The 20,922-nt window shown below is 37.7% G+C and overlaps 1 protein-coding gene across 3 annotated transcripts in view; it reads left to right on the top strand.

The window, feature by feature from the left end:
• Positions 1-20,922, top strand: part of TBCK (TBC1 domain containing kinase) — a 269,659-nt gene that overhangs the window by 207,537 nt on the left and 41,200 nt on the right. For all 3 annotated transcript variants that reach the window (XM_023220144.3, XM_023220145.3, XM_023220146.2), the window contains one exon: positions 16,819-16,978. In XM_023220144.3, the coding sequence (XP_023075912.1) occupies positions 16,819-16,978 (160 nt within the window). The remainder of the gene's footprint in view (positions 1-16,818; positions 16,979-20,922) is intronic.

Here is a 20,922-nt window from a genome sequence, read left to right as displayed (position 1 = left end):
AGGGCAGCCAGAGAGAAAGGTCGGGTTACCCACAAAGGGAAGCCCATCAGACTAACAGCAGATCTCTCGGCAGAAACTCTACAAGCCAGAAGAGAGTGGGGGCAAATATTCAACGTTCTTAAAGAAAAGAATTTTCAACCCAGAATTTCATATCCAGCCAAACTAAGATTCATCAGTGAAGGAGAAATAAAATCCTTTACAGATAAGCAAATGCTTAGAGATTTTGTCACCACCAGGCCTGCCTTACAAGAAACCCTGAAGGAAGCCCTAAACATGGAAAGGAACAACCGGTACCAGCCATTGCAAAAACATGCCAAAATGTAAAGACCATCGAGGCTAGGAAGAAACTGCATCAACTAACGAGCAAAATAACCAGTAAATATCATAATGGCAGAATTAGTTCACACATAACAATATTAACCTTAAATGTAAATGGACTAAATGCTCCAATTAAAAGACACAGACTGGCAAATTGAATAAAGAGTCAAGACCCATCAGTCTGCTGTATTCAGGAGACCCATCTGACATGCAGAGACATACATAGGCTCAAAATAAAGGGATGGAGGAAGATCTACCAAGCAAATGGAGAACAAAAAAATGCAGGGGTTGCAATACTAGTCTCTGATAAAACAGACTTTAAACCATCAAAGATCAAAAGAGACAAAGAAGGCCATTACATAATGGTAAAGGGATCTATTCAACAGGAAAAGCTAACTATCCTAAATATATATGCACCCAATACAGGAGCACCCAGATTCATAAAGCAAGTCCTTAGAGACTTACAAAGAGACTTAGACTCCCATACAATAATAATGGGAGACTTCAACACTCCACTGTCAACATTAGACAAATCAACGAGACAGAAAGTTAACAAGGAATCCAGGAATTGAACTCATCTCTGCACCAAGCAGACCTAATAGACATCTATAGAACTCTGCACCCCAAATCAACAGAATATACATTCTTCTTAGCAGCACATCGCACTTATTGCAAAACTGACCACATAATTGGAAGTAAAGCACTCCTCAGCAAATGCAAAAGAACAGAAATTATAACAAACTGTCTCTCAGACCACAGTGCAATCAAACTAGAACTCAGGACTAAGAAACTGTAACAAACCTGCACGTTATGCACATGTACCTTAGAACTTAAAGTATAATAATAATAAAAAAATAAATAAAATTAAAAATAAAAACCAGTTTTCTTCTATTTAAAAGAAATTTGCAGTATTCACAGCTAAACACATTATAGACATTGATGCTTCTGTCTCTATATTCTTGTAAGAATCATCTGGGATGATTTGTGGTGTATTAAAATAAATGATTAAAGATTAGAGATAGCTGAATACTCTTCCTTCTCATTTAAAATGTTAAACAGTCTTCTGTGTTTATTGCTGAAAGTTTTGAATTTTCCTTTATTTGGGACATCTTAATTGCATTCAAATGTAAATGGTTGGCTGATGCATGATATTAGATGAATATTTCACCAGAAATCAATCATGGTAATAACAGTTAATACCACAAGCACTTTAGAGACCTTATTTACCTTGTATTTGGCACAGCGGTGAGAATGAAGAGAGGCAGATCTCCACACTTTCTTCCTCAGGGAATAAGTGTCTGTCCAGAGAGTATTTTGATCACTTATTTCACATGCTTTGGTTATCTAGTGAGGACAGTGATGTGCGGGCAAGGAGAATATTCCAAGTGACCAGGAGGAGCAGAGCAAAAATGGTAGCACTAATCATTTTGGTATACAAGGAAGAGGAAAAGGGTGACAGTGAAGGGTATTATAGTCAGCAGCCCAATTCAAGTAAAGATTCTACCTTGGAAAATTAGAGTTTGAGATGAAAATATCAGTTCTACTAACTAAATAACTGTGACCTCTTGTCACCAGCTGACTCTACTCATTGAAACTCCAGATCAGTATTGCCATTGAAACTTGACCATAATGGTGCTGTGTGAACAGCATCTCTATCACATTTCAGAAGGAAGGTATCAAAAGTTCTACCTTTAGAAGTTATCTAGCTAAGTAGGGCTACTCTCATTACTTTTTCATATTGTTCACCTCAGTGTAGGAAACTCACCAGGTTCTGGTTTTATTTTAAATAATTATTTCTAGATGTTAATAGAAATGTATATCCAAGTAACAAAGCAGCACCAACACCACCACCACCCTACATTGCCACTTTGACCCTGTTTTTGCCTCGTAAGTCAGTGACACTAGAGTTCTTCACTTTCTGTAACCTCTTCCATCCTCACTTAGACCAATTTAAATTGTATGAAATACTTGCCAATTACTTGTCTTTTCAAATACACAAATTCTTATTGATCTAAGATTATATAAGCATGCCATGTTCGTGAACAACACTTAACTGAGTCTCATAATTAGAACCACTCCTGAATCTCCTGAAGTAGAAACTCCAGTGGAGTCATTAAGTATTATGTATTGGTTTTTAACTTTTGTCTCAGAAAATAAGCAAGAGTTTTGGGACCTTTTGCCAGTTGAATATAAATTTTAAAAATAAGGTGATACAATTATACACTTAATAGAAAATACACTCATGCACCACATAACGATGTTTCAGTCAACAGTGGATTACATACATGACCGTGGTCCCATGAGATTATGATAGAGCATATACAGAAACCTGATATATAGCACTTGATATTGGCACTGCAGATCAACTAGAGGAAATAATTGATATTCAGTAATGGTTCTGCGACATTTGGTTTTCCATATTAAAAAATACATGTAAATAAATGAATATGTCATCTTTGTGTAAATATGCCCTATGATGTTTTCACGGAAAACTTGCTCAATGACATGTTTCTTAGAACATATTCCCTTCATAAGCAACACATGACTGTACAAATACTATCTATTCCTGCCCATCATTTGAGAAAATGATCTGAGGCCCAGAGAGATAAAATGTCTCCAGAAGGATACTATAAAGCAAAGGAAAAATTACTGTCTTTACAGAAGCGTAGCTTGTACACAGTTTTTCCAGAGTACATCTGTGAACATTTTAGCATGAAGTCTCTAATCATTGAAAACAAAAATCTGTCTCTACTTTTCTTTGTATTTCATATTCATGTACATTGCCTCTCTTCTGCTTGAGGGGAAGAGATTCTCTCTAGTGTTAAGAGGTATATTATGAAGCTTTCAGAGTATGACAGTTATTTCAAACTCCACATCAGATGCTCTATTTCTTTTTTTTTTTTTTTTTGGTTAAACATTGAATTTTTTTTTTTTTTTTTATTATACTCTAAGTTCTAGGGTTCATGTGCATAATGTGCAGGTTTGTTACATATGTATACTTGTGCCATGTTGGTGTGCTGCACCCATCAACTCGTCAGCGCCCATCAATTCACAATTTATATCATGTATAACTCCCCAATGCAATCCCTCCCCCATCCCCACTACCCATGATAGGCCCCAGTGTGTGATGCTCCCCTTCCCGAGTCCAAGTGATCTCATTGTTCAGTTCCCACCTATGAGTGAGAACATGCGGGGTTTGGTTTTCTCTTCTTGTGATAGTTTGCTAAGAATGATGGTTTCCAGCTGCATCCATGTCCCTACAAAGGACGCAGACTCATGCTTTTTTATGGCTGCATAATATTCCATGGTGTATATGTGCCACATTTTCTTAATCCAGTCTGTCACAGATGGACATTTGGGTTGATTCCAAGTCTTTGCTATTGTGAATAGTGCCGCAATAAACATACGTGTGCATGTGTCTTTGTAGTAGCATAATTTATACTCCTTTGGGTATATACCCAGTAGTGGGATGGCTGGGTCATATGGTACATCTAGTTCTAGATCCTTGAGGAATTGCCATACTGTTTTCCATAATGGTTGAACTAGTTTACAATCCCACCAACAGTGTAAAAGTGTTCCTATTTCTCCACATCCTCTCCAACACCTGTTGTTTCCTGATTTTTTTAATGATTGCTCCACATCCTCTCCAACACCTGTTGTTTCCTGATTTTTTTAATGATTGCCGTTCTAACTGGTGTGAGATGGTATCTCATTGTGGTTTTGATTTGCATTTCTCTGATGGCCAGTGATGATGAGCATTTTTTCATGTGTCTGTTGGCTGTATGAATGTCTTCTTTTGAGAAATGTCTGTTCATATCCTTTGCCCACTTTTGGATGGGGTTGTTTGTTTTTTTCTTCTAAATTTGTTTGAGTTCTTTGTAGATTCTGGATATTAGCCCTTTGTCAGATGAGTAGATTACAAAAATTGTCTCCCATTCTGTAGGTTGCCTGTTCACTCTGATGGTAGTTTCTTTTGCTGTGCAGAAGCTCTTTAGTTTAATTACATCCCATTTGTCAATTTTACCTTTTGGTGCCATTGCTTTTGGTGTTTTAGACATGAAGTCCTTGCCCATGCTTATGTCCTGAATGGTACTACCTAGATTTTCTTCTAGGGTTTTTATGGTATTAGGTCTAACATTTAAGTCTCTAATCCATCTTGAATTAATCTTCATATAAGGAGTAAGGAAAGGATCCAGTTTCAGCTTTTTACTTATGGCTAGCCAATTTTCCCAGCACCATTTATTAAATAGGGAATCCTTTCCCCATTTCTTGTTTCTCTCGGGTTTGTCAAAGATCAGATGGCTGTAGATGTGTGGTATTATCTCTGAGGACTCCGTTCTGTTCCATTGGTCTATATCTCTGTTTTGGTACCAGTACCATGCTGTTTTGGTTACTGTAGCCTTGTAGTATAGTTTGAAGTCAGGTAGCGTGACGCTCCACCTTTGTCCTTTTGACTTAGGATTGTCTTGGCAATGTGGGCTCTTTTTTGGTTCCATATGAACTTTAAAGCAGTTTTTTTCCAATTCTGTGAAGAAACTCATTGGTAGCTTGATGGGGATGGCATTGAATCTATAAATAACCTTGGGCAGTATGGCCATTTTCATGATATTGATTCTTCCTATCCATGAGCATGGTATGTTCTTCCATTTGTTTGTGTCCTCTTTGATTTCACTGAGCAGTGGTTTGTAGTTCTCCTTGAAGAGGTCCTTTACATCCCTTGTAAGTTGGATTCTTAGGTATTTTATTCTCTTTGAAGCAATTGTGAATGGAAGTTCATTCATAATTTGGCTCTCTGTTTGTCTGTTACTGTTGTATAAGAATGCTTCTGATTTTTGCACATTAATTTTGTATCCTGAGACTTTGCTGAAGTTGCTTATCACCTTAAGGAGATTTTGGGCTGAGACGATGGGGTTTTCTAAATATACAATCATGTCATCTGCAAACAGGGACAATTTGACTTCTTCTTTTCCTAACTGAATACCCTTGATTTCTTTCTCTTGCCTGATTGCCCTAGCCAGAACTTCCAACACTATGTTGAATAGGAGTGGTGAGAGAGGCCATCCCTGTCTTGTGCCAGTTTTGAAAGGGAATTTTTCCAGTTTTTGCCCATTCAGTATGATATTAGCTGTGGGTTTGTCATAAATAGCTCTTATTATTTTGAGGTACATTCCATCAATACCGAATTTATTGAGCATTTTTAGCACGAAGGGCTGTTGAATTTTGTCAAAAGCCTTTTCTGCATCTATTGAGATAATCATGTGGTTCTTGTCTTTGGTTCTGTTTATATGCTGGATTACGTTTATTGATTTGCGAATGTTGAACCAGCCTTGCATCCCAGGGATGAAGCCCACTTGATCATGGTGGATAAGCTTTTTGATGTGCTGCTGAATCCGGTTTGCCAGTATTTTATTGAGGATTTTTCATCGATGTTCATCAGGGATATTGGTCTAAAATTCTCTTTTTTTGTTGTGTCTCTGCCAGGCTTTGGTATCAGGATGATGTTGGCTTCATAAAATGAGTTAGGGAGGATTCCCTCTTTTTCTATTGATTGGAATAGTTTCAGAAGGAATGGTACCAGCTCCTCCTTGTACCTCTGGTAGAACTCAGCTGTGAATCCATCTGGTCCTGGGCTTTTTTTGGTGGGTAGGCTATTAATTGTTGCCTCAATTTCGGAGCCTGCTATTGGTCTATTCAGGGATTCAACTTTTTCCTGGTTTAGTCTTGGGAGAGTGTAAGTGTCCCGGAAATTATCCATTTATTCTAGATTTTCTAGTTGATTTGCATAGAGGTGTTTATAGTATTCTCTGATGGTAGTTTGTATTTCTGTGGGGTCAGTGGTGATATCCCCTTTATCATTTTTTATTGTGTCTATTTGATTCCTCTCTCTTTTCTTCTTTATTAGCCTTGCTAGCGATCTGTCAATTTTGTTGATCTTTTCAAAAAACCAACTCCTGGATTCATTGATTTTTTGGAGGGTTTTTTGTGTCTCTATCTCCTTCAGTTCTGCTCTGATCTTAGTTATTTCTTGCCTTCTGCTAGCTTTTGAATGTGTTTGCTCTTGCCTCTCTAGTTCGTTTAATTGTGATGTTAGAGTGTCAATTTTAGATCTTTTCTGCTTTCTCTTGTGGGCACTTAGTGCCATAAATTTCCCTCTACACACTGCTTTAAATGTGTCCCAGAGATTCTGGTATGTTGTATCTTTGTTCTCATTGTTTTCAAAGAACATCATTATTTCTGCTTTCATTTCGTTATGTACCCAGTAGTCATTCAGGAGCAGGTTGTTCAGTTTCCATGTAGTTGAGTGGTTTTGATTGAGTTTCTTAGTCCTGAGTTCTAGTTTGATTGCACTGTGGTCTGAGAGACAGTTTGTTATAATTTCTGTTCTTTTACATTTGCTGAGGAGTGCTTTGCTTCCAATTATGTGGTCAATTTTGGAATAAGTGCGATGTGGTGCTGAGAAGAATGTATATTCTGTTGATTTGGGGTGGAGAGTTCTATAGATGTCTATTAGGTCCGCTTGGTGCAGAGATGAGTTCAATTCCTGGATATCCTTGTTAACTTTCTGTCTCGTTGATCTGTCTAATGTTGACAGTGGAGTGTTGAAGTCTCCCATTATTATTGTATGGGAGTCTAAGTCTCTTTGTAAGTCTCTAAGGACTTGCTTTATGAATCTGGGTGCTCCTGTATTGGGTGCATATATATTTAGGATAGTTAGCTCTTCCTGTTGAATTAATCCCTTTAGCATTATGTAATGGCCTTCTTTGTCTCTTTTGATCTTTGATGGTTTAAAGTCTGTTTTATCTGAGACTAGGATTGCAACCCCTGCTTTTTTTTGTTCTCCATTTGCTTGGTAGATCTTCCTCCATCCCTTTATTTTGAGCCTATGTATGTCTCTGCATGTGAGATGGGTCTCCTGAAGACAGCAGACTGATGGGTCTTGACTCTTTATCCAGTTTGCCAGTCTGTGTCTTTTATTTGGAGCATTTAGTCCATTTACATTTAAGGTTAATATTGTTATGTGTGAACTTGATCCTGCCATTGTGATATTAACTGGTTATTTTGCTCATTAGTTGATGCAGTTTCTTCCTAGCCTCGATGGTCTTTACATTTTGGCATGTTTTTGCAATGGCTGGTACCTGTTGTTCCTTTCCATGTTTAGGGCTTCCTTCAGGGTCTCTTGTAAGGCAGGCCTGGTGGTGACAAAATCTCTAAGCATTTGCTTATCTGTAAAGAATTTTATTTCTCCTTCACTTATGAAACTTAGTTTGGCTGGATATGAAATTCTGGGTTTAAAATTCTTTTCTTTAAGAACGTTGAATATTGGCCCCCACTCTCTTCTGGCTTGTAGAGTTTCTTCCGAGAGATCTGCTGTCAGTCTGATGGGCTTCCCTTTGTGGGTAACCCGACCTTTCTCTCTGGCTGCCCTTAAGATTTTTTCCTTCATTTCAACTTTGGTGAATCTGGCAATTATGTGTCTTGGAGTTGCTCTTCTCGAGGAGTATCTTTGTGGCGTTCTCTGTATTTCCTGAATTTGAATGTTGGCCTGCCCTGCTAGGTTGGGGAAGTTCTCCTGGATGATATCCTGTAGAGTGTTTTCCAATTTGGTTCCATTTTCCCCCTCACTTTCAGGCACCCCAATCAGACGTAGATTTGGTCTTTTGACATAATCCCATACTTCTTGCAGGCTTTGTTCATTTCTTTTTCTTCTTTTTTCTTTTGGTTTCTCTTCTCGCTTCATTTCATTCATTTGATCCTCCATCGCTGATACTCTTTCTTCCAGTTGATCGAGTCGGTTACTGAAGCTTGTGCATTTGTCACATATTTCTCGTGTCATGGTTTTCATCTCTGTCATTTCGTTTATGACCTTCTCTGCATTAATTAGTCTAGCTGTCAATTCTTCCACTCTTTTTTCAAGATTTTTAGTTTCTTTGCGCTGGGTACGTAATTCCTCCTTTAGCTCTGAGAGGTTTGATGGACTGAAGCCTTCTTCTCTCATCTCGTCAAAGTCATTCTCTGACCAGCTTTGATCCGTTGCTGGCGATGGGCTGTGCTCCTTTGCAGGAAGAGATGCGCTCTTATTTTTTGAATTTCCAGCTTTTCTGCCCTGCTTTTTCCCCATCTTTGTGGTTTTATCTGTCTCTGGTCTTTGATGATGGTGACGTACTGATGGGGTTTTGGTATAGGTGACCTTCCTGTTTGATAGTTTTCCTTCTGACAGTCAGGACCCTCAGCTATAGGTCTGTTGGAGATTGCTTGAGGTCCACTCCAGACCCTGTTTGCCTGGGTATCAGCAGCAGAGGTTGCAGAAGACAGAATATTGCTGAACAGCGAGTGCACCTGTCTGATTCTTGCTTTGGAAGCTTCCTCTCAGGGGTGTACTCCACCCTGTGAGGTGTTGGGTGTCAGACTGCCCCTAGTGGGGGATGTCTCCCAGTTAGGCTACTCAGGGGTTAGAGACCCACTTGAGCAGGCAGACTGCCCCTTCTCAGATCTCAACCTCCTTGTTGGGAGATCCACTGCTCTCTTCAAAGCTGTCAGACAGAGTCGTTCGCGTTTGCACAGGCTTCTGCTCCTTTAGCTGAGCCCTTTTCCCAGAGGCGCAGTCTACAGAGACAGGCAGGTTTCCTTGAGCTGCTGTGAGCTCCACCCAGTTCGAGCTTCCCAGCCGCTTTATTTACCTACTTAAGCCTCAGCGATGCCGCCGCCCCTCCCCCAGCCTCGCTGCTGCCTTGCTGTTAGATTGCCACAGACTGCTGTGTTAGCAAGGAGGGAGGCTCCGTGGGCGTGGGACCCTCCCGGCCAGGTGTGGGATATATTCTCCGGTGTGCCGGTGTTATATTGCAGTATTGGGGTGGGAGTTACCCGATTTTCCAGGTGTTGTGTGTCTCAGTTCCCCTGGCTAAGAAAAGGGACTCCCTTCCCTCTCACGCTTCCCAGATGAGGCGATGCCTCGCCCTGCTTCAGCTCTCGCTGGTCGGGCTGCAGCAGCTGACCCGCACGGATTGTCTGGCACTCCCGAGTGAGATGACCCCAGTACCTCAGTTGAAAATGCAGAAATCACCGGTCTTCTGTGTCGCTCGCGCTGGGAGATGGAGACTGGAGCTGTTCCTATTCGGCCATCTTGCTCTGCCCCCCCCCCCAATCATGTTCAGCTTCTGTTTTGCTTTTATACATCATTTAAATTGGAAGTCTTTGTCTAACACACTTCTTACCTCTTTATATAGGTGAAATTTTTTTCCCTAAATTGTGCTTCCAGGAGATTTAATGTCTAAGAATATATTTCATCTCGTCTTTTTTTTAACGTATGTAAAATGATTTCAATGATTGCTTATGAAAGGTAGGGAGGCAATCTTATCCACAGGCAAAATAAGCTGTCTACCAATAAATTTAAGGGACGGCCCCACCACTACCACCAAGCTCCCTTCAGAACCTTCACTTGATGCCTGAAACGCTACTGTAAGGCTTCAGTCATTTAGCTTGTGTTATGAATAGTCTCAGTTAAAATACAGAAAGCCTGCGGGTGGCGAAATTTTAACCTATGTTGAGTTTTTGTGATTGTAGGAGAGAAGCAGCACATTAAGGTGTCAACAATCTTAGGGAACTACCTAAACCCCAATGTGGGCCAAGGGAATGGAGAATACAGAAAAAGAAAGCTGAACGACATGAAGACAGACTTTACCCACTTAACAATAAAAACATAATCCCAAAACTTCAGTATAAGAAGAACCCCTAATGTGGTCTAAACTCTTAATACTAAATTCAAAGGCTCAGAGAGGCAAAACAGCAGTTTTTGTTGAAATCACATTTTTTTTGTTTGCTTTTAGAAGAGAGAAACATGAAATGTTAATCTAGTTAAAAATCAAGCCAGATATATTTGTTCTTCAATGTATTTTGAGAATTTCAAAGCAAACAAAAATTGCGTTTTATAAGGAGGCAATAGAAAATGTTTCTCATGTAGTGACATGAATTTCAGATGTTAATAGTTTCCATGGTCATACACAGGCAAACTCTTGTTTTCTTTAACAGTTAGAAATATTTAGGGTTTCAGTTTTCTTGGACTTCACATTAAGAGAGGTCTTAGTCATGTAATTGTGGATCCAACTTATGTTATCTGTAAACAGCAATACTTTAAAGGAATGTTACTCATTTGCTTGAAATCAAGGCTGAGTTTTTGCTCAAGGCTGAGATTTACTTGTAAAACTCTTACTTTTTGATTTTTTTGAAAAATGTTAGCATCTAAAACTATACCAAAGACAACCTCAGGCTTAAATTTGTGTTTTGAAAAACACATAAACTCAATTGTATTCATTATTTCATTATGGCACATTCATCCTTAGTGAACACTAGTATTACTCTTGTCTCTTTGTCCTTAAGAATTAATTTATAAAAACTTCTTCAAAGCAATTTAAAGATACTCATGATCAGAGCAGGTTAGATACTGATGAGAAGGTTTAGTAAGATTTTTTTCATCTCATTTGGACTTAGGTTCAATCTATCTAAATTAAAATTTCCATCCAATTGTATTCCCATATTTGAATGGGCTTTGTATAAAATGTGGGAGTATATGATAGCAACTGCTGAGGAATGTCATCATGTCTGGATTGTTAGTTATGAAAGGTATATTAGCTGTTAAAGAGTTCCTATTTGCTGTGTGAACCATCCATGACCCCAGTTCCTAGAGTGCCATACAGTCTCATTCAATCAGCCAGCCAGTCCTGTTTGAGGACCTGCTTTGCCAGTCAATGGGGAAATAGAGTTTAATTACAGCACCCCTGCCCACCAGAAGCTCACAGTCTTATAACTAAAATAGATAAGTGAAATAGATAATTGCAGTATAATATGAAATGGTCTATGTCTGAAGCATACCCAAATTCCTGGAAATATAGGATGGGCACCTAAAACCAGGTGATGTCTGACATGAGTCTTAAAAAACAAGTAGAAGTTAGTAACCCAGCAAAGAAGAGAAAGAAAGCATCGAAAAACCACATTGTTTGAGGCCCAGAGAAGGTGAGAAGGACACTTTTAGAAAGTTACAAGAACTATGGATGAGTATGTCTGGAATATATGAGAATCAGTGATGAGACTAGAGTAGGTAAAAGTAGCTTCATTGAAAATGTCTTATAACATGCTAAGAAATTCGGGTTTTATTCCAAAGGCAGTAAGAAACTTTAAAAAATCTTAACAGGTTGGTGCCATGCTCAGATTTTTATTTCAGAAAAATTACTTTAATGCATTGTAGATGATGGATGAGGGTAGAGATAATCTTGCATGCAAAATTAGGATTGAATTATCCAGAAATTTGATGTGTATAATGATTCTTTCATATCCTGTCATAAAGAGTGAGGTCCCTAGCTTTTCCCTAAATAAACCAGTTTTAGTGGGCCTATGCTGAAGAAAATCCAGAGAAATTACTTTTGTTGCTGTTTCTTTCCCTTTTCTCAAAGTGTGTGCTGACAAAGGGAAATTCTATATCGTTGACACTTGGAAGCATTGTTAGATACTGGTGCCACTGGTTAGGGTGGCCAGAAGGCACCTTAGCATATTTGCTGCTGATACTAGTTACTCCAGGTTTGGCAAAATTCTGAAATTCATTTACTCACCAAATATGTAAGTGATGTTCCAAGCATTCTGTTAATCATTGCAAGAGATTCAAAGATGAGCCGGGCGCGGTGGCTCACGCCTGTAATCCCAGCACTTTAGGAGGCCGAGGCGGGCGGATCACGAGGTCAGGAGATCGAGATAATCCTGACTAACACGGTGAAACCTCGTCTCTACTAAAAATACAAAACATTAGCCAGGCGTCGTGCCGGGCGCCTGTAGTCCCAGCTACTCAGGAGCCTGAGGCAGGATAATGGTGTGAACCCAGGAGGCGGAGCTTGCAGTGAGCTGAGATCGTGCCACTACACTCCAACCTGGGTGACAGAGTGAGACACTGTCTCAGGAAAAGAAAAAAAGATTCAAAGATGAAATAAATATAATACACATTGTTTCTATCCATTGTTTAGATAGAAGTCATTTTCATTAGAATATTTTATATAAAATCAAATTGCTGTTATGAGAGATGTACAGATACTGTGGGAAGGGAAAATTTCATGGATGAAACATATGAAGGATGGATGTTTGTGCAAAATAAGGAGAAAAAGGTATTTAGAAAGAGAAGACTACAGGAGATAGAAAACATATTGGTAACATGCATGATTTAGTTTGGTTAGAATTAAAGTAGTTAGGTTCTGTTCATGAGGACTGAACTGAGAAATACAGGCTTTGTCCAATAGGCTGTCATGGAAAGTTTCTCAGAAAGGATATGATAATCAGAACGCTTTGCTTTTAAATTTTTTCTCTGTCAATATTGTAAATCAAGTGTATTTCCAAGAGAAAAGACAAAAGTTGGAGAAAACAGTTACTACAGTAGTTTAAGCTCAAGACAAATCAATATCTGAAATAGACAAGGGGTAATGGGAATAAAAATGTGAGTACAGGATTTATTAGAGCAGCAGAATATTGGATGTTGCTACTAATAAGATGTTGGAAATGAGATTTTTGACTGTTTGATTTGGGGGATGGTGATGCCATTCAAAGTATCAATAGATTTAGCAAAGAAAATAGTGATATCTAAACATCGTTTTTGTATCAGTTAATGCTATTTAGTTATATTATCTATGAGAGAACTATGGGTTTAATTTCATATTTCTTTTTGGCTGTTGATACACTAAAGGTAAAACCTTCAGTTTGGGCTGAAAAGTCTATAACACTAATTATAATTAGTTAACCCAGCAGACAAACAGCCAAAAAGCAAAGGTAGGTAGATGTTCTTGGGTGGTTTGGTGAAATATTGGTGTGGGTTGTCTTTAGAGATATGACGTCACTAAGTATGGCATCCAACAAAAATGCTGTGCTCTTTTAGGATTTAAAAAAACATGAGCTGGTTTCTGTGTTGAATTTTAAGCAATATTTTAAAGGAATTTTCCAATCTTTTTGTAAATTGAAGAGTGTTTTTGAATATTCTTGGTTAAATACCATGTAATTTACTTATACACTGTACCTATGTACTTAGACCTGATTTTTTTCTGTTTGAAGTACAGCATATCTACTTACAGCATTGTTATGTAGACTGAATTATGAATACAGGAAAGTTTTCGTATCTTAGAAACCTAGAAGATAATATACATTATCCCTACCTGTTAATGATATTCTGATTATCCAACTTATTTATCAGAAGCTTACAGTAATTTTTTTAATCTGTCTGTGCATTGGGCTATCAAATTCTGTTTAATGCAAAATTTTGATTTTGTTCTAAGTATACATTCAAATGCTTTTGATAATATCTGCCAAATGGAATGTTGATCTGAATGGTTTATTTGCAGGGAGGGGTACAATTTATTCCAAGACAGGGTAAGATATATAATGTAAGGTCACCATATGCCAAAGAAAATTCATATGTTTACTGGAATGTATCCTGTAGTGCATTCAGAGTAGTAAACAACCATATTCAAACACGTGGTGAAGTGACTGTTACAATAACTGGATGCTTTTATGCTTTCATAACTATTATTATTCCAGTCTAGAGATTTCATTGTAATTACTGCTGACTTCTGTAATGACGTTTTTTATCTTTTAACTCTTTCAAGTATGTCATCAAAAATTCTCATTTCCTATGAACCCTGAAAGTTAAAAATTAGTATTTATGGATACCATTGCCACTTTTGCCAAAACCTAACCAAAAATTGTAATGTCATTGTTGGGATTACAATATCATGATATATATGTGATTGGGGCTAATCGCCCCATAAATACTTTGGCTATTTCCTTAATAGTAATATTTCCTCTGAACTGGGTTCTTCGAAGCTGTAGCTTTTTAAATTCTTCATTTATAAAATAGCATAGTGTCTTGACTATTGAATATTATACTCATTATAGAACCTCTTTAAGTGTGGTTATTTTTTACCCCATATCTGTGTTTATGTAATGAGAAATGCCTTTTTAAAATGTAAAACATTAGTATAGAGGGTTAAGATTTTTATCTATATTAGACAGAAAGCAATAAAGTGACAGTCATACTTCTAAAATATGTAGTGTTGCATGTTCATCTCTAACCCTACCTTTGTGTGAAGGTCCTGTGTATACTTGTTTTCCACTGTAATATAGTGAAATAAAACCAAAGTTCTTACAGCATGGAAAAATGTGCTTGTCTCAACATATTCTCCATCATTTCTCTTTACTTGCCAGATTTTACTCATGACTGATGACAGTCAACTATGGTTATTCAGTCACCGTATGTCAAAAATTTTCTTCTATTTCCCTCTTTATTTATTCTTCCTAATATAAAATATACAGAAATCTGTTCCTGGCTCAGTTTCCAAATACCTCATATTTTATTCTGATTATGAAGGACTCAACAAGTGAAAAAAGTATCCATCTGCCTAGATTTACAATATAATCTGACCACCTCTCAAATGTCTAGAAGTTGCCTAAAGCAGTTCTATTTCATCTAATGCTGTATGTGTCACATGAGAAATTGTATTGTAGGCAATGTAAGTAATTTCCATGGAAAAAAGAAAAGATTTCTAAATAACCAAAGTTGTCTTCATTATCCGACTTATTTAAACAACAGGCTATTCATTGTAAATGCACTTATTTATAACTAGGCCAATCTCATTCTCCTCTGTTGTTTGCCAATAATGCATTCGCCTCTGCTGTTTGCCAGTAATGATAGAAAATTTAGAGGTTTAACCACCATGTCTAAAGACATTCATGCTTACTCAGTCATTTTTGTGCTAGAAGTTTCATGACAAGAGTGTTCTTGGATGAGTGTTCTTAGATATTATCCAGGACTTTTTGGTTGAAGTAGATTAAGAATAAGGAAACGTGGTTTAAAACTCTGTTTCTTTTATGCCTTATTTTCCAAAGTGTAGCCTAAAAAAGGTTTGGAATCATTTTGCATTTTGAAAAACTTTCTCTTTCAAAAAAGACTCCATTGCTCTCATATTTTGTGAAGCATTTTAATATTTAATCTAGATTTTAACAAATAAATCACAAGGATAATATGATAATAACTTTATGATATACTTCTAGTAACTGAAAGGAGTTTAGATTAAAATCTTTAAAGGCACATAATAAATAGGTGATATTGAACCTACAAAATCACCTTAATACTTATCTATGATTATAGATATAGTTACTAGATATGGTTATTTAGATATAGATGGGTACTTTTTTAACCAAACGCAGTAGTCACTAAATTTATCTATTAAACAGTTCTTCTTTTAGAGTCAGGGTCTTCTAATTTTCTAAGTGGCTGAACAAATTTTATGGAAGAGGCCCTTAAAGGTGACTTTACATGTAACGCTTAACACAGTCTGAGCATTATCTTTTATGTATTTTATTTCCGATTTTCAAAGGAGAGAATCTCATTGGCTCAGCCTGCATCATATATCCACCATCACCCTCCCCTCCACCATCTGGTCAGTCATGGTTATAGCAGGGTCATCTGATACCAATATGACAGCTAGACTCACCCTTTCCTCAGGGTCAGTGGCTGATGCTCTTCCAAACAAGAAAACAGTAGGTGGGCAGGCAACCCAAACATGTCTGCTACAGCATTTGACCAGGATAGATTTGTATTGCTTTTGCTACTTTAAACACACTAAAAAAGAGAAGATGTTCATGGTTGGTAAAGGTTGTTTGATAAATACGGAAACACTCTGGCAACTGATTCAGGCCTGGACAGATGTAGATACAGGTGCTGAGAATACATGAGTTGTTATGTTCTTAGTTTGTGTTATAAAAAATTTTCATTTTAAAGTAGATCTTTACTGAAAATAAAAGTACTTTCAGTTTTTTTTTTTTAAAGTACCATCAGAGTAATTATATTCTGAGAGAAAAGTCATGACTCTTCAGGAAAACTACAGTTGGGCATATTGAATAATTAGAAATGTTTGAAAAATTAATGCTGATGAAGTTCAAAGGTAATCTATGCATGATCATAAATTCTCTGCCCATTCTAGAAAATTTCAACTAAACAATGTCCACTGGAATGTTAATGTTGATTCTCTCTCCTTTCATTTTTCAGAACTTATTTATGGTTCTTTCTCTCACTATTAATGTCATATCCTTTTCTTTAAAAGAAATGATGAAGCAGCAGCTGACTAGAAAATTTAAATTATAAGATATGTAGTCCATCTCCACTATCTCCACTCATTATAGAACCTCTTTAAATATGGTTATTGTTTACCCCATATCTGCGTTTATGTAATGAGAAATGCTTTTGATGTAAAATCCTTTTACACCTTTGGCTAGTCATCTTCCTTTCTCTTTTCTACTTCATTTTCAAATTTAATTTTTTTTTTCTCTTGGAGGTGCCTTACTTCATTTAGATAAAATACTCATATGAGCTGGAAGATGTTTAGTATTTTCTTCTGGGAGTCACTTAGCTCTGTGAGTTTCCCTCAGACACTCATGATTGCACACAAATAAATGTTTTCCTTAAACTTTCCTTCTCAGCTTTATTCGTGGTCACATTTCAGGAAGCATCAACATTCCATTCAGTGCTGCCTTCACTGCAGAAGGGGAGCTTACCCAGGGCCCTTACACTGCTATGCTGCAGAACTTCAAAGGGAAGGTCATTGTCATCGTGGGGCATGTGGCAAAGCACACAGCTGAGGTAATTATATCCAGAAATGTCATATGTACATATGATGAGTGATTTACCTGCCTTCTATGTGAAGGTTATCTAAAAGTATATTTCTTCAGGAGTTGGTCACAAATAATATGAGTTTTGAAGATTTGTCTGTGTTATTATAGAAGAGTTTGTCTGCCTGTAATTGAAGCATTTTTCCCTCAGTGTTCAGCATCAGGATCAACAGTAACCTTAAAAAATCAAAATGATAACCTAAGGCTGTTTTTTTCTGACTGCTTTCTGAAATTGCAAAGAAGTAGCTTGAATTCCATCCATTGGAGAAAAACAGTAGTGTTCAAGTGTAGGCTCTGAGAGCTGGTCATGATGAGATTCGTTAGATTTAGAAATTGTGTTTACTAGAGAGTCAAACAAAGCTTTTTGATGACAGAGAATTCAGGAAGAATGTCAACTGTCAGACATGAGAAATACATGAAACAATAAAATGGCTTCCTTCTTCCATGGCTGTGTTCTAAGCAACTTGAAAAATAAAGAGTAGCATATGAAGGCCAAAAATATCTTTGTTTTTTAATAAAAGACAAATTGAAGACTGTAGCTTAGTTTGAGAGCCAAATGGGCTTACTTAAAAACAAGCAGGCAGAGAAGGTATCTAGATACAGGCAGTGTTGAACAAGTACAGGATCTTTCTCTAAAGGGGAAGAATCTGCTCCTAGAAAAATAGCAGAGGTAACTTGCTCCCTGCAGACAGCTTTTTTCTAAAAAGAAGATAAATAGGACTGAACCTTCCTAAATTTACTAGTCAAATAAATCCTTCAACCTCCTAGGGAGAGAGAATAGAGGGACAAAGAGCAAGGCCAGGAATATGCTTAGGAAAATTCTATCATCAGGGAAATCAGGAGTGGAGACAAAATATTTGCCTTGATTGTACATATTCCTTTGAACACTGCTGAAATGTGGTCACTGAAAATTTCAGATTAGAACTTTAAAACTTTATTTTTGTCTTACTCTTAGAAATCAGAGAAATAACCTAAAATCTTTTATTATAAAAACTAATAACCACACTTTGCTGAACACTTGGAAATTATAAAGAGACCAGAAAAGGAAATAAAAAGTATACATGATTTTACCACCTGGGAGGCAAAAGACACTTCTTGAATTTTTTTATTGGAAAATTATAATTCCTCCATTCAACTCAGTTCTAAAATTAGCTAATGATAACCCTCCTATCCCCACCTGCACACACCCAGTACTGATACAAACTCAGAAAAAAAGGAAACATGAAAATACTTTGCTCTTTTATTCCTAGAGCAAGTGTGTATGAAGTCCATGAAAACAACATATAAGGGTTACATTTAGAGAACTATGCCATATGATTTCATAGTAAGGAACTAGGTTATTGATTTTTCCAAATTTAATGCCTTCACTATAATTTTTAAGTCCTTTAAGTTTTTGCTTTTCATAGAGCAAAATCGAGAGGAATAGAAATTTCCCACATACCCACTACCCCACACATGCACAACCTTTCCTGTTATCAACCTCACCCATCAGAGTGGTATATTTGTTACAATTGATGAACCTTCATTGACACATCATTGTCATCCAAAGTCCACAGTTTACATCAGGTCTCACTCTTGGTGTTGTATATTATTTTTAATTTGTAATAAATTTTTATTAACTTTTATTTTAGGTTCAAGGGTACATGTGCAGGTATGTTATATAGGTAAACTCATGTCACAGGTGTTTGTTGTACAGCTTATTTTATCACCAAGGTACTAAGCCTAGTGCCCAATAGTTATTTTTTCTGCTTCTCTTCCTCCTCCCACCCTCCACTCTCAAATAGGGCCCAGTGTCTGTTTTACCATCTTTGTTAGAAATTTAAAACTTTAAAAGTCAGATTAGAACTTTAAGACTTTTTATCATAAACCATTTTAAGCATCCAACAATCCATGTCTCAGAAGTACAGGACTGATGGCAGCATTAACTTTTTTTTTTTTTTTTTTCCTAAGATGGAGTCTCTCCCTGTCACCCAGGCTGGAGTACAGTGGCACAATCTCAGCTCACTGCAAGCTCTGCCTCCTGGGTTCACACCATTCTCCTGCCTCAGCCTCCTGAGTAGCTGGGACTACAGGCGCCTGCCACCACGCCTGGCTAATTTTTTGTATTAGTAGATATGGGATTTCACCGTGTTAGCCAGGATGGTCTCAATCTCCTGACCTCATGATCTGCCCACCTCAGCTTCCCAAAGTGCTGGGATTACAGGCGTGAGCCTCCACGCCTGGCCAGCATTAACTTTTGACACTAAATGTTCACTAAATGAAAGTCATTCTTAATGATGAAACTTAACTAACCATACTAAAGTTAGTTCTATACTAAAGAAGTATGCAAGTGGATATTACTTCTAAGTTATAAATAACTCACCTATCTTTTATATAGGTTATATATAAAAGTTATATATAATAGTTATATATAACTATTTCTACCATCCAACAGAGAACAATCTAAATACACCTATTTCAGAGAAAGTCAGAATAGTAACTTATATGGTTTGGCTATTTGTCCCCTCCAAATCTCATGTTGAAATATTATCTCCAATGTTGGAGGCTGGCCTGGGGTGTTTGGATCATGGGGGCAGATCCCTCATGAATGGCTTGATGTCCTCTCCATGGTAATAAGTGAGTTCTCACTGTTAGTTCACATGAGAGCTGGTTGTTTAAAAGGCTGGCTCTTCCTCCTTTCTCTTGTTCCTGTTCATGCCATGTGACATGCTGACTCCCTGTTACCTTCCACCATGATTGTAAGGTTTGTGAGACTTCATCAGAGATAGATGTCAGCACCATGCTTTCTGTAAAACCTGTAAAACTGAGAGCCAATTAACCATCTTTTTTTAAATATATTACCCAGTCTCAGGTATTTCTTTATAGCAACACAAGAATAAACTAACACAGATAATTGGTACCAGGAGTGGGGTGTTGCTGTTAAATACCCAAAAATGTGGAAACAGCTTTGGAACCGGGTAATGGGCAGAGATTGAAAGAGTTTGGAAGGCTCAGAAGAAGACAGGAAAATGAGAAAAAGTTTGAAACTTCTTAGAGACTGATTAAATGGTTATAACCAAAATGCTGATAGAGATATGGACAATGGAGTCCAGGCTGATTAAGTCTTAAGTGGAAATCAGGGAGTTATCAGGAACTGGAGTAAAGATTACCCATGTTAAACCCTGGCAAAGAACTTGACAGCAGTGTGTTCATGTCATAGGGATCTGAGAAGTTTGAACTTAATTATGACGACAAGATACCTGGCAGGAAAAAAAAAAAAAAAAAATGTCTAAGCAGCAAAGCATTCAAGAAGCGGTATGGCTGCTTCTAACACCCTAAATTATGTATGGAAGCAAATAAAAGACTTAAAGTTATATTTAAAAGGACAGCAGAGCATAAAAATTTGGGAAACTTATATCCCAGCCCTATGGTAGAAAAAATCCAAGCAGGCTACTGAGCAATCATTTGCTAGAGAGATTAGCATGACTAAAAGGGAGCCAAGACAATGGGTAAAAGGCCTTGAAGGCATTTCAGAGTTCTTGGGGACAGCCCTTCTCATCACAGGCCCAGAGGCCTAGGGAAGAAGAATGGTTTCGGGGGTCAGGCCCAGGACCCCACTTCCCTGCACAGCCTCAGGACAGTGCTCCCTGCATCCTGACCACTCAGGCTCCAGCCACAGCTCAACTGGGCCAAGGTAAAGCTCAGGCTGCCACCCTGGAGGGAGCAAGCCATAATCCTTGGCAGCTTTCATGTGATGTTCAGCCTGCAGATGCACAGAATGCAAATGTGAAGGAAGCTTGGCAACTCCCAGCTGGATTCCAGAGCATATATGGGGAAGTCTGGATACCCAGGAAGAAGCCTACTACAGGAGCAGAGCCCTCACAGAGAAACTATACTAGGGCAGTGCCAATGGGAAATGTGGAGTGGGAGCCCCTA

This window comes from Piliocolobus tephrosceles, chromosome 3 (assembly GCF_002776525.5).
Source record: "Piliocolobus tephrosceles isolate RC106 chromosome 3, ASM277652v3, whole genome shotgun sequence".
Lineage (NCBI taxonomy): Eukaryota > Metazoa > Chordata > Mammalia > Primates > Cercopithecidae > Piliocolobus > Piliocolobus tephrosceles.
Note: the sequence above shows the minus strand (reverse complement) of the source record. Positions and strands in the feature narration are given on the sequence as shown.